A 14,469-nucleotide genomic window follows, 5' to 3' on the forward strand; every position below is an offset into this window, starting at 1 on the left:
ATTGCATGTCTAGGGCTCGCCCATATAGGAATCTTGTAATCTAATTTATAGGAATATTTATTCCAGACCCGCAAAAGAGCACTTCTCAACACATGATTCTTAAAAGCCCTATCCACCTTTTTCCATAAAATAAGTACGCATGCCATCCATATAACAAGTCATAACCTTCTATATTCAAAATTCTTTCCTCTGTTAAGTTAAACCAGTCACTTATTACTGAAAGGGTTACTGCTTCATAATATAGTTTAAAGTTAGGCATTCTTAAACCACCTCTTTCCCGTGAATCCTGTATTATTTTCATTTTAACCCTCGCCTTTTTACCCTGCCATATAAATTTATTAATCCCACTCTGCCAATCTTCCAAATTTTTATCCTTTTTAATTATAGGTATCATCTGGAACAGAAACAAAAATCTAGGTAACACATTCATTTTAATAGCCGCAATCCTTCCCAATAGGGATAACTGCAATTTCTTCCAGCCACTCATATCATTCTGAACTTTTTGCCATAGCAAGTCATAATTATTCTTATAAAGTTTCTTGTTCGATGAGCTAATATAGACCCCTAAATATTTAACCTTTTTTACTACCTCAAATCCTGTCATTTCCTCTAGTTTTTGTTTCTGTTGTATAGACATATTTTTAATTATCACTTTTGTTTTATTCTGATTTATTTTAAATCCTGATACCTTTCCATATTTATCAATTACTTCCAACAAAAATCTACTTGAATTTATAGGATTCATTAACGTAACCACTACATCATCTGCAAAAGCTGTAACTTTGTACTCATATTGTCTAATCTTAATTCCTCTATTTTCATTAATTCTCGTATTTTATCTAATAATGGTTCCAGAGTCAAAACAAACAATAATGGTGATAAGGGACATCCCTGTCTTGTTCCTTTCGCAATCTTAATAACTTCTGTCAAACTACCATTTACTATAATCTGTGCTGTTTGCTCTCCATAAATCGCTTTAATTATTCTAATAAAACAGTCTCCAAATTGCATTTTCTCTATTAATTTAAATAAAAAATCCCAATGCAATCGATCAAAGGCTTTCTCTGCATCCAAAAAAATAAGTGCCGCTGAAGTATTCTTCTTTTCCAAATATTCCAATATATTAATAATCTGTCTAACATTATTCCTCATCTGCCTCCCTTTTATAAAACCAGATTGATCAGTATGAATTCTTTGTTGTAAAACTAACATTAATCTATTTGCTATTATTTTTACAAAAATCTTATAATCATTATTTAAAAGTGAAATCGGCCTATAGTTACCAGGTTTAGAGCAGTCTTGCTCCTCTTTGGTATCAGTGAAATAAAAGATGTTTTCTATGACGGGGTATTCCCACCCTAATTGTATCTGATTAAATAATTCTTTAAGTGGGCCTAATATTTCATCCTGTGTTTTTTATAATAAGTTGCTGTAAGACCATCTGTACCAGGGTTTTCCCATTTTAATTGTTTAATTGCCTCCACTATTTCTCCAGTAGCTATCGGCGGTTCAGCTCCTCCTCTGTTCTAATGTTAGAATATTCACCTTATAATCTTTCAAATAATCATAAATGTCCCTATCAATATTTTGTCTTTTGCATATAGTGCAGTATAAAATTCTGAGAATGCCTTTTAATTTTATCCTGTTGGTATATCTCTTTACCTTTATATTCTATTTTTTGTATGACACGTGCTTTCTGTTTCTTCCTTAAATTATATGCCAACCATCTCCCAGGTTTATTTGCATTACAAAAGGTATTATGTTTAGCATATTGTATATTCGTTGCCACCTGGTCTGCCATTAACATATTAAATTGACTCTGTAATATTTTTATAGCCTCTTTAAGTTTATGATCTTGTGGGTTTTGAATTAATAACTGTTGCTTCCTTTGAATTTCTTCTTCCAAATATCTACGCTGCCTTTGTTTATTATTCCTTTGCCTGTTGTCCAAATAAAATCAATATCCTCTAATAAACGCTTTGCTCGCTTCCCACACAGTTCCTATAGGTGTCCCTTTGTACATATTAAAATCAAAAAATTCTTTTAACTGTTTCTTACAATAAGTTACATTATCCTCATATCTAAACAGATTTTCATTCAACCTCCATGTTCTACCACCTTTTTTCCCTTGTAATAATTCCATCCATACTGGGCTATGGTCAGTTAAACACCTCGGAAATATCTTCGTTTTCTTCACCCTAGAAAGCAAGTCATTAGAAATTAAAATAAAATCAATGCGTGAAAAAGATTGATGCCTATCAGAAAAAAAAGTAAAATCTCTCTCATCTGGATTCCGTAATCTCCATATATCTCTAAACTCAAAGTCTTCCATCATTTCAAAAAAGGATTTTGGTAATTTTGCATGTATAGGTATCTTCTTGGAGGAGGTTCTCTTATCCCTTCTTGTATCAATTACTCCATTCCAGTCTCCTAATAAAATAAACGAACTATAATCCCAGAGGGTCAACCTCTCATGTAACATTTTGTAAAACTTTTCTTGTTGCTGATTAGGTGCATAAATACCTATCAACAAAGTCTTTTTTGCATCTATCACCAGTTCAATAGCAATAAATCTTCCTTGAATATCTGCCTCAATTAGCTTAGCTGGTATATCCTTCCTGATATATACAACAATTCCATGCTTCTTTTCCAAAGCTGATGCAACAAAATGGTTACCCAATTTTGAATTAATTAAATATTTTTGGTCTGATAATTTTATATGTGTCTCTTGCAAACAAATCACATCATTTTTAAATTGTTTCAAGTAGTGAAATATTTTCCTTCTTTTCTGAGCTGAATTCAAGCCATTAACATTCCATGACAAGATTCTATTTGCCATTACTGGCCTCCTGAAGCTTTAGAGCTGACAACGGAAGCTCCTCCTCCGGTATCTTCCGTCTAGCTCCTCCCACAGCTTCCATAATGGGATCCTGACTTTTACTTTGAGACTGTTGCTCTTCTTTACGCTTAAGGGCTCCTCTTGTCACCCTTTGCTCTTGTGGTTCCTCTAATACTGGCAGCAATAAAGGCTCTTGGGTCACCACGCCTTCTTGAGTCTCTTGAAGTTTTTCTATCACTTCTATTTCGACTTTCAAAACTGTAGAAAGAAAATCCTTTGCCTTTAAAACAGTGTCAATTCTATATCTCCTTCCTTGATAGAATAGTGTCAGTCCAACTGGCACCTCCCATCTGAATTGAATCTGATGTTTTTTAAGTTCTTGTGTAAAAAAAGCAAATTCCTTCCTGTCTCTTAACATCTTTGAAGGAATCTCTTTCAACACCTTCAACTCCTGTTCTCCAATTTTTAAAGTTGTCTGATATGAAACTTGCAGAATTTGATTTCTCATAGTCCTTTTCACAAAATAAACCACAATGTCCAGAGGAAGCTTTCTCTGTCTTGCAATCCAAGAATTAACTCTATATATTTTATCAATTTGGTAAGCTACCTCTTGGGGGTCCGCTTCAATAAATTCAGCCAATGCTTCTGATATAATTTTTCTTAAGTCTTCTCCACGCTCTTCTCGCATACCACGAATTCTAAGAGCTCCTTCCATAAGTTTATATTGTAATATCACAACCTGATCTTCATTTTGATCCACTTTTTTCTGAACACCTTTCATTTTGTCTTCTAAATGCTTATTTGACTGAGAGATCTGTTGCATTTCCACTTCCAATCCTTCAATTTTTTTACTCAGTCCTTGAACTGCCATAAGAATATCTTCTCTTATTTTTGCATTAAAATTCTCCATCATCTCTTTTTGCCTATCTTCAGAAAGTTTTAATTGTTCTTTCAATATTTCCTCAAGACTTGGTTCAGATCCCCTTCTTCCAGAAGGCTTTAAAGGTTTAGCTGCCATTCTGTCTTCAAAAGAATCAGGAATTCAAACTTAATAACTCTCCTTCCCTCCTTTCAGTATAAAAAAACTCCGTTTGTAACAATCCACAAGTAACGCTGCTTCATCGTACTAAAAAATTTTTACTTTCACTTTTAGACGCCATTTTAAAAGTCAATTAATCAAAGACAAAGAAAGGTTTCAAGTTTCAAAAAGGGAGTCGGTACTTGCCGTGCTGATTCTACATCAAAGTTCGAACGCTTGTGAAATTCCCGTCTGCTTGGAATATCAATCAATTTAATAAGTCCTCTAGAGCAGAAGCGACATTCCTCTCCTTTTCCCTGATAAAAACAGGGGCGTGCTGAAGTTGGAAGGAGTGGAATTCGGTGGGGTCATAAATCCAGGAAAATTCGCTCTTGAGAGCAAACCCCCTGTCAGACCTGCCACTCTTCCACAATTCTGATAACCTCTTTCACCCAGAGATTATGCTAAGCTCAGTGAACAGTGATTTATTTTCTGTTTCACTGACTTTTACAATCTTCTAACACGGAGTGCTCTGTTAGAGCACCCAGCAGGAGGGTGACGTCACTGGAGCCTCCGGAAATACGGTGTTATGTAGATTAATCTGTTAGTTATTTGTATTTTCCTTTCTGCTTTGGATTATTTTTTAATGTTCTTCTGATTTTTAAATATGTATACCTCTGTATTTTTTTTTAATGATTGGACTTACATAGACTTACACTCTGCTCCTTTTCAGAATAAGCAATATCACAGAAAGCACAGAAAAAGTGTAAGAAAAAGAAACAGAATTAAAAGCATGAGACAGAGGATGGGAGAGAAGAAAGTGCAGCTAAATCAAATTTATACCTTTTAGTGTATTTCTCAATGCCTATTAGTTAGACATACACAATTACCAAATCAGAAAGATACAAGAAGATATTTTTGTATGTTTTTGGACCTCACCATTATTTTTACCACATCCATTCATCTATTGGCTTTGTTCTTTAAACAATTCACAGGCATATTTTTGAAAATCCATCATTTCCATCCATTTACAATTGTCTCCATCTTCCCCTTCCTTTCAACCCAGTCATTCTTCCTTTGTATATTTGTTTGCAATACGATCCTCATTCTGTGTAAACAAAAATGCAATGAAGAGCCGTGGTGGCTCAGGCTGTAAGATAGCCTGTTATTAAAACACAGCTGCCTGCAATTACTGCAGGTTCTAGTCCCACCAGGCCCAAGGTTGACTCAGCCTTCCATCCTTTATAAGGTAGGTAAAATGAGGACCCAGATTGTTGGGGGGGGCAATAAGTTGACTTTGTAAATATACAAATAGAATGAGACTATTGCTTTACACATTGTAAGCCATCCTGAGTCTTCGGAGAAGGGATATAAATGTAAATAATAATAATAATAAAAAAAAAAGAACCGAGGAGATTAGCTTACATTCTTGTCTAATTCCTTGCTCAGAATCAAACTGTTGGCTAAATATAATATGTATTCTCACAAACGCTCTTCTTGCATCCAGAAATTCCATATTAATGTAAGACATTTTGCAACTCAAGCCTATTTACTTTATCATACGCTTTCTTTAACATGTTCAAATATTTCCCTGCTGAAAAGCAAAACAGTCTAGAGCTATACAAACATCTGGCCTGTAATAAGGTCACATTGCATTTCCCCGGTTTTGCTTGTTAGCATTTCTCATACTGTCACCTGTGAATCAGAAGTCTCTTGGGTTCCTTCTGAGGCATACTTAACTATAATTATTTTTGGCTGTTTTTTTGTAATTATTTCTTCCTCTCTGTGTGTATCTTATACTACTTGTCCTGCATCTTTATTTTCAGCCTGAATATATGGGGAAATAAGCTTTCCTGTATAAAATGTATGAATAGTTCTTGGCTTCCAACAGTTCATTTAGTGACTATGCAAAGTTACAACTGCACCGAAAAAAGTGACACAACCGTTTTTCACACTTACACCTGTTGAAGCATCTCCATGGTCACATGATCAGAATTCAGATGCTTGACAACCGACTCACATTTCCCGGGGTCATGTAATCACCTTTTGCGACCTTCTGACAAGCAAAGTCAATGGGGAAGCCAGATTCACTTAACAACCGTGCTACTAACTTAACAACTGCAGTGATTCACTTAACAGCTGTGGCAAGACCATTGTAAAATGGGGCAAAATTCACTTAACTGTCTCGCTTAGCAAGAGTAATTCTGGGCTCAGTTATGATCGTAAGTCAAGGACCTGTTTAGCTGGAATAACTAAGTGGGTGTAGGGGCTTCCTTCACCATGAGTTGGGGTAGGATATAAATCCTGTTCAAAAAAATTATTAAATCATTTCCGTTTCTATTTTGCTTGTAGCAAGCTGTTGAAATGGTTATTTGAGGTTTTTCTATTTGTATAGATTCTTTAGGAACTTGGCAAGCCAGCTGCTGAGGAGAATGTAGTGCTAATTTTGATCTGTTTCCGTAATATGGCATGTGTTCAGTTCACACAAAAATTGACTCACTTCTAAAATATCTGCCCCTTGTTGACCTTCCAAGGTTGAATCATGAGTGAAATGAAATCCGGGAGTCCAGGGGCCCAATATTTTATTCTTTCAAGAACCTCCAGTGTCACTGATACCTTGAGGTATCAACAGCTTCCTTGTTTTAATGCTTTGATGTCTGCCTGGAGCTTGTATTATGGATTGCATTCTTGCTTTGTTGTTTCCTTATTTGAATTCTGCTTACAACACCTACTTTTTTTTTTTTTGATATTATATCTTTGTTATTATTACTTATCATTAGACAATACATATGCTGGCTATTTTTTAGATTATAGCTTTTGCTTCTACTTTCTATACATCATTCTTGTATTTTATTTACATATTGTGCCATCTTTTTTCAATTATAGGTGTGAATCACATATGTCTTAAATCTGTCTGCTTATAAACAGTTTCCACAGCAGTGAGAATAGTAGTATATTGCACCAAAGTAGTGTTCCTCTGATCCTTTAAAGATTAGCTTATTTATTATGAGGTTGCCTTTCATTGACTATAATCCATTTTTGCTAAACCCTTGAAGCATTATCTTTTAAAAGGGGGGAGGGATTGAAAATGGAGACATAAAGTAATGAAATTACAGGTTTCTGATACAATGTTTCCCTGATAATAAGCCCTCCCCAAAAATAAGCCCTCCCTGAAAATATTTAACCGCATGCACAGCCAGTCCCCGCCAATTTCCTCAGAGCTGGAAATTAGGTAAGACAGCAAGAGGAGCCCCGTCTTGCTCCACGCTCCAAAATAATAAGACCTCCCCGAAAATAAGGCCAAGCACTTATTTCAGGGTTCAAAAAAAATACAAAACAGGTCTTATTTTTGGGGAAACATGGTAATATTATTTAACAGTTTGCTTGTACTTAGGTGGTCTGTAATTTTTCATTATTGAGGCGATTGAAAGTTGAGTTCAACATCTGAAAGTTTCCAGATCAGAAAGATTTCAAAAACTCTTAACATATTCTGTGTTAGCATTCTTTTCTGTGTGAATTTGTTTTCATAGGTTATTTAGAAAACTGCAGGGATTATTAAAAGGGATAAAACAGCCAGCAACTTTACTAGATACTATTTTATTCAAGCAGTCAGTTTTGGTTTAGCAAAGTCCATATTTACCCCATTAAATTCTATGCAGGCTTTCAGATATTTTCTGAGACTTTTTGGGGGAGGTTTATATATTCCTCACTAAACATCTAAAAACATTGAGTAGGAGTCAATGAATCCTTTATAGAAGAGGCCTAAGTAGCTAGATAATGCTAGATGCTCAGAGTACCTCTTTGCTTCCTGAGGCGATGCAGAAATATAATGCAATTTGTTTGTACCTGGGATTGTTGACTGAGTTTTCTTTCACGAATCTTTCCTTAGCTTGCTTTAGTTTACTCTGCCTTTGATTTATATTTAAATGTATTATTCTTGTCTGCCACCGTTTGTTGGAAATGTAGAATGCAAATCTAAAAACCATATGTTTTATCAAACTTCATGATACGGAAAATAGCCTTGTTTCAGTATTTTCTGCAGTTTTTTAGTCATGGTACTTTTCCTTTTCACAGAGACAAATATGACTTTGTTTACAACTTGCAGAATTTCTCAGAGCTAGCAATGTTTACTTATTTTTAAAAGACCAAAACTTTATGAGGAATCTAGTTCACTCAAACCATATTCATGATTTCACCTGGTATCCCATGAAATTCTGGGCATTTTGAAATGGAATCATTTTTAAAATTGTTACTTTGTCCCTATGAAATTACGTGAAATCATGTAGTTTTAAGAATGACTTTCCTATTAAGTGATCCATGTGAAAATAGTGAGATTTTGTGCCACTGCAGTTTATTGAAATTCAACTTCAGCCATTGCAGAAGATGTTAGATTTGATCTCTATAGAATAGCAGTTTTTGCTCTATATGCTGACTTGGAAGTGTGATTGCTTTGCGATTGTTATTCTTTGTCAAATTACTTTCAAGCAGCTTTTTTAAATTTTACCCTGATTTTTTGGGGTCTGTGAACATACAGCAAACAAAATAAATAATGTGATATTGCCCACTAGTTGAAAAGGTTTGCTGATTCTTGCTATTTAAATATTTTATCTGCTTTTCTAATGGATTGTGTTTCATTACTCACAAAATTTAGATATAGGTAGTCTTCAATTTATGACCACAATTGAGTCCAAATTTTCTATTGCTAAGTGAAACATTTGTTAAGTGGGTTTTGCCCCATTTTACAAACTTTCTTTCGACAGTTGTTAAGTGAATCACTTCAATTGATCAGTTAGTAGCCGGGTTGTTAAGTGACTCTGGCTTCCCCATTGACTTTGCTTGTCAGAAGATTGCAACAGGGAATCACATGATCTTGGGAAACAGCATTGTGTAAATATGAACTAGCTGTCAAGCATGTCAGTTTTGATCATGGGGATGCTGTAAAGTTCATAACCGAAGTCATAAGTCATATTTTTCAGTTTTGTCGTAACTTCGAACGATCACTAAATGAACTGTTGAAAGTCAAAGACTACCTGTACTGGCTATATTCCTGATCTGTTTTTCTATGGCTGTAGGGGGTCCCTAGTCCTCAGAATCGGAATGGGACAACTTGCCACAGCCAACTCACCAGGGGGACACCTCACTGAAGGACAGTTTAACAATTCAATTTAATTATTTAAAATAAATAAAAACTTATTTTAATTTTTGTCATTCACATTTCATTTGGTCCCTCGTTTTGCAGCCTTTCTTTAATTATTCTATTCCACCATTTCTTTGATATTAGTGTAATTCTTCTCCCATGGTGAGTTGGCTTGGAGCAAGTTGACCATGGCAAGTTGGCCGTGGTGTGTTGGCCACAGCAAGTTGGCTGTGGTGAGTTGTCATAGACCTCTTAGAATCTTGTTATAGGCAGAAGGTGAAATAGTGTTCTCTTTTTGTTTTTGTCAGTCCTTTTCTTGGTTTGTTGACAACTACCGCTTCAGCAAATTGTGGATAGTAAATTGTGGATTTTGGATGAATTTGGAAGAATAAATAATAGAAATATAAGCAATATCTTAACTTGTTCATAAACTTCCTTACTAATTGTTAAATATAAGATTATAGCATAGTTAACATCTTTTAAATGTGTTTTCATTTTTTCCTGTCTCAGTGAGCGTCTACCCAAATTGTTGAAGTTGTTTTTTCTCATATAGTACCTGTAAATGATTTTTTATTAATACAGAATTCAAACACAAATGTGAGTTCTTTATGCACTCATGTAACTTTTTTTTCTTTCTCATCTTTTCTTAATCTCCAGGACAGAGTTTGGGATATGGATTTGTGAATTACATTGACCCTAAGGATGCTGAAAAGGCAATCAATACTCTGAACGGATTGAGACTTCAAACCAAAACTATAAAAGTATGTTAACCTTTTGAGATTAAAATTAATGCTAGAATAAAATAGCTTGAAGTAACCTGTCCTGTGTATTTTCAGAAGCTGTATCATTTGGGAACTAATTATAATTTGTTCACAAGTTATTGCCTTTGTTTGCCAGAGCTTACACAGGCAGTTTGCATCTATTTGCAACCATATCAAAAGAAAATCCCAGTATCTATAAAGTTATGTGATACTGTATTAATATTGATAATAAATATAAAATAGAAAACACTATATTTAAGACTTCCCTGATAAATGTTCCCAGCAGCTGAATTTTCCTTCTTTGAATTCCCTTGTGCATTGTCTCATGGTTTTCATAGACAGAAGAGTTCTAAATAAATTCATTTTTTGCCTTGCCTGAGGGCTGCAGGAGGCACAGCTGATTATGTCTTTGGAACAGTCATTGAAATGTGCTTGATGCGGTGAGAGAAGTTTGGAGGTGACAAATGGGTTGCTTGGGGAGACTTCTAGCCTATGAGCCACAATTGTTCTCCACTTTCCTAAAATAATACATTGATTTTCTTGTCATTTGAGATATACTGTAGATTTTAAGCGGAAAAGGTATGGGGAGAGTTAGCTCATCCTCTCATTGGTAGCTGAAATCACACTTGGCTTATATTTTCCTTCTTCTGAGGTAATAAATCTGGATTTTGGAGTTTCTGCTTTTTGCACAATTTTTTTAAAAAAGAGATTGATTGAATGAATTTGATTGGTACAATAGGTTCTTTACCTAGGCAAGAGTGAATAGTGATATATTGGGGAAACATCAGATGCAAGTACAGGTACTCCTCGACTTACAACAGTTCATTTAGTGACCATTCAAAGTTATGACGACACTGAAAAAAGTGACCTATGACCATTTTTCACACTTAAAGACTTTTGCAACAATCCCCCATGGTCACGTGATCAAAATTCAGATGCTTGACAACTGGTTTATACTTAATGACCGTTGCTGTGTTCCTGGGTCATATGATCACCTTTTGCAACCTTTTGACAAGCAAAATCAATGGCGAAAACAGATTCACTTAACAGCCGTGTTACTAACTTATCAACGGAAGTGATTCAGTTAACATCTGTGGCAAAAAAAGGTCATAAAATGGGGCAAAACTCATTTAACAAATGTCTCACTTGACAACAGATATTTTGGGCTCAATTGTGGCTGTAAGTGGAGGACTACCTGTATTCTAATCCTCATGAAAACAAAGTAAAATGCTCATTGTTCAGGAATTCATGTCCTTAATGAGGCTAGCCATTTATTTCTCATTAAACGAGAAGGACACATTAAGGGAAGGCAAAATATGCTGTGAATGGGTAAAGTATATCTTAAATGTTCATAAATGGCATTTGTGTGCTACCCATGAATCACAGCTGGTAATTTGTTACCTGCTATGTTGGATTTCAACATCCAATATTTCTACTCATCAACTTTCAATGGAGATTGAAAGAGAAATCTTGTAATGTAGAATTGTTGAAATAACATTTTACACACGTTTCCCAACTAGTGAAATCCCATAATCAAAAGGCATTCCCCCACCGGCCACCGGGAATTACAAGTTGTCCTTGACTTACAACAACAACTGAGACCAACATTTCTGTTGCTAAGCGAAACATTTGTTAAATGGATTTTGCTCCATTTTATGACCTTTCTTGCCACAGGTGTTAAGTGAATCACTGCACTTGTTAAGTTAGTAACTTGGTTGTTAAGTGAATCTGGCTTCCTCATTGACTTTGTTTGTCAGAAGATCACACAAGATGATCAGATGACCGCATAACACTGCAGCCGTCATCAATATAAGTCAGTTGCCAAGCTTCCAAATTTTGATCACGTGACCATGGTGATGCCTCAACAGTCGTAGGTGTGAAAAACAGTCACTTTTTTCAGTGCGGTTGTAATTTTGAACGGTCATTAAATGAACTGTTGTAAGTCGAGGACAACCTGTAAAGCATTTTCTCAGGGCCAGGTTGTGGGGGAGGCATGCGGTGGGTGGACCTTACTTAAGGAATGGGTACATACACCTGTTCTCTTTTCAGATATACAGTTTTTCTTGTTCTTGCTCTCTCCATCTCAGTCTCCCAAGCAGCAAGTTCCAGGAGGAAAGAAATGGCTCTTGGTAAAATCTTGAACTGATTTCTTGCAGGGAACTTTTAAAATTAGTCTACAGGCCATAAGTTATCCATTCCTATCTTACTCTATAAAGCACATTAGTTTTCTATAGGGCTAAGGATGGTCAGATAATTCTTTTCAAAGTTGTATTTATGTAATATTTTAAAACTGACCACCATTAATGTTTATGTAACACTGTTACCTGTCAAAGTAATATAGTTATTTTTAATCAAATTAATTAAGTAGGTTTTCTTCCCACTTCCTGGTATTTAAAAGTTATAAATGCATTGTCATGAAGGAGTGAGTAAGAGAAAAAGTTCATCCCACTCCCTCTAATCCAGAGATTAAAAAATATATATCTCATTGGTTTCTCTTTGCAACAGTTTTCACTGTGGAAGAGGCATACAATGATTAGAGTTTAAGAGTCATTTGCCTCTGGGAGTTAATTCTCTAAAAGTTGGATTTTATTTTAAGAAAATAAATAGAGAAACGCAATACATGCCTAAAAACCCTAAAAATCATATAATAACTTAATGAATTTCAACACGATGCATCATTCAGCATGCAACACTCACAACATTTTTTTCAAAATAAATATACCAATTATCCTATTGAAGAGACTTGTATATAATATACAAATGGATGAAGACTATTGCTTAACATAGTGTAAGCCGCCCTGAGTCTTCAGAGAAGGGCGGGATATAAATGCAAATAAAGAAAGAAAGAAAGAAAGATTATCGCTAGGACTGATAAGACAGCTTTGCAAGAAAATAATAGGTAAAAGTAAAGGTTCCCCTTGCACATATGTGCTAGTCATTCCTGACTCTAGGGGGCGGTGCTCATCTCTGTTTCAAAGCCGAAGAGCCAGCGCTGTCTGAAGACGTCTCCGTGGTTATGTGGCTGGCATGACTAAACACCAGAGGTGCACGGAACGCTGTTACCTTCCCACCAAAGGTGGTCCCTATTTTTCTACTTGCATTTTTTACATGCTTTTGAACTGCTAGGTTGGCAGAAGCTGGGACAAGTAACAGGAGCTCATTCTGTTATGCGGCACTAGGGATTCGAACCGCTGAACTGCCAACCTTTTGATCGACAAGCTCAGCATCTTAGCCACTGAGCCACCGCATCCCTCCCAAGAAACTAATACTATACTCTTAATGTATATATTTTCATATATGCATGTGTGTGCTCACTTGTGTCACATAATCATAGGTAGATGAGAGTTTTCAATGGTGATTTTTTTTTATTAGCGAATGTGACGAGAACTGTAATATATGTACGTATTGCATAAAATCCCTTTAGAATATCTGAAGGAAACGAAGTGTGAAGGTGAGGAAGAAGCACCTTCACAACCTTTGTGTTCTGTTCTTTCCATATCATAGAACATTGATCCTAGCAAGTGGCAAAATGAGAGCCTATTTGGAAGTTTAATTAAAGTGAGTGAATTTTATTGATGCTATCAATCAGCAGAGATTGAGTGAAAGGGCTTGGTGCCAAACCATTTAGTGCTCTTGACAGGGTAATTAAATACCACAGGACTCTAGTCTCAAGATAAAGTGAAGAGCCTTTTGCAGATGTGATTCTTTTGTTGGGACAAAAGAAAGATGTTTTCTCTTCCTAAATAGTATATAGGAAGACTTTAAAAAATGACCGCTGGTTATTTATTCCTGGTATACAAATTGGTTGATTTCTGTCAGCTTGCATTTTTGAAAGGTTTGCATAAAATACTTGTATAAAAATATTTTTTAAATAAAATGACTTTTAGAATACAGGGTAATTTAAAATTGAGATTTTTTCCCCCCGGTTGCCCTTACGTTAAACTGAAGCTTTTTGAAAAACATAGCAATATTAAACCTCACCAGTCTAAACTTCAAAAATGCATAATTTCTGAGAAGGTTCATTTATAGGACTGTTAAGTATTGCCTGCTTTTGATTTTCTTAGTTAACCTGATTGTTGAATATTCTGTTGTTATTTGAGGCTTACAGAGAACACTAGAGTTGTCAGAGGTGGCATATCAGAGTCTGTTGGAATAGGTCAGTCGGACTTGAATAGAAAAGCAAATAAATCAGACATAGAGTGCAAAATGAAGACAGAAAATTATCTGATGGATCAGAACAGCAGGAACCAGCCTCTGAATGACTGAAGCTTTTACCTAAAAGGACTATAGAAAGATGTAGGTCCAGTAAAGCATTAAAATCAGTTGAAGACTTTAGGCAGCCATCATAACATAATATGATTTTACATTTTCTTCAGAAGCTGTCTTTAACTGTGAAAGGTGCATTGTCTTATTTCATGGTCCCAGATTTAGTCAGCTCTATCTGTTAAGTAAGGAACAGTAAGTCTGTTCTGGCCTGGAGATCTTGAATGTGAGATCAATAATGTTTCTTCAAGAGAAGCAAGGGCGGGTAACTGGAGATTATGATAACTATTCCACGGAAGGTGATTCCAACTAGTTCATTAGGATCTAAAACCACCTTCCTTATGCTGTGCAATTAAAATACCCACAGTGCATCATCCAACACATCTGCACAGCATTGGATTTATGGAATGCTAAGGTAGGAAATACATTGAATACCTTCTTCAAATGCCCT

At 35.5% G+C, this 14,469-nt stretch overlaps 1 protein-coding gene across 8 annotated transcripts in view; it reads left to right on the forward strand.

The window, feature by feature from the left end:
• Positions 1 to 14,469, forward strand: part of ELAVL2 (ELAV like RNA binding protein 2) — a 79,370-nt gene that overhangs the window by 34,428 nt on the left and 30,473 nt on the right. For all 8 annotated transcript variants that reach the window (XM_058168774.1, XM_058168775.1, XM_058168778.1 and 5 more), the window contains one exon: positions 9,652 to 9,755. In XM_058168774.1, coding sequence (XP_058024757.1) covers positions 9,652 to 9,755 — 104 coding nt within the window. The remainder of the gene's footprint in view (positions 1 to 9,651; positions 9,756 to 14,469) is intronic.

This window comes from Ahaetulla prasina, chromosome 2 (assembly GCF_028640845.1).
Source record: "Ahaetulla prasina isolate Xishuangbanna chromosome 2, ASM2864084v1, whole genome shotgun sequence".
NCBI classification, from domain to species: domain Eukaryota; kingdom Metazoa; phylum Chordata; class Lepidosauria; order Squamata; family Colubridae; genus Ahaetulla; species Ahaetulla prasina.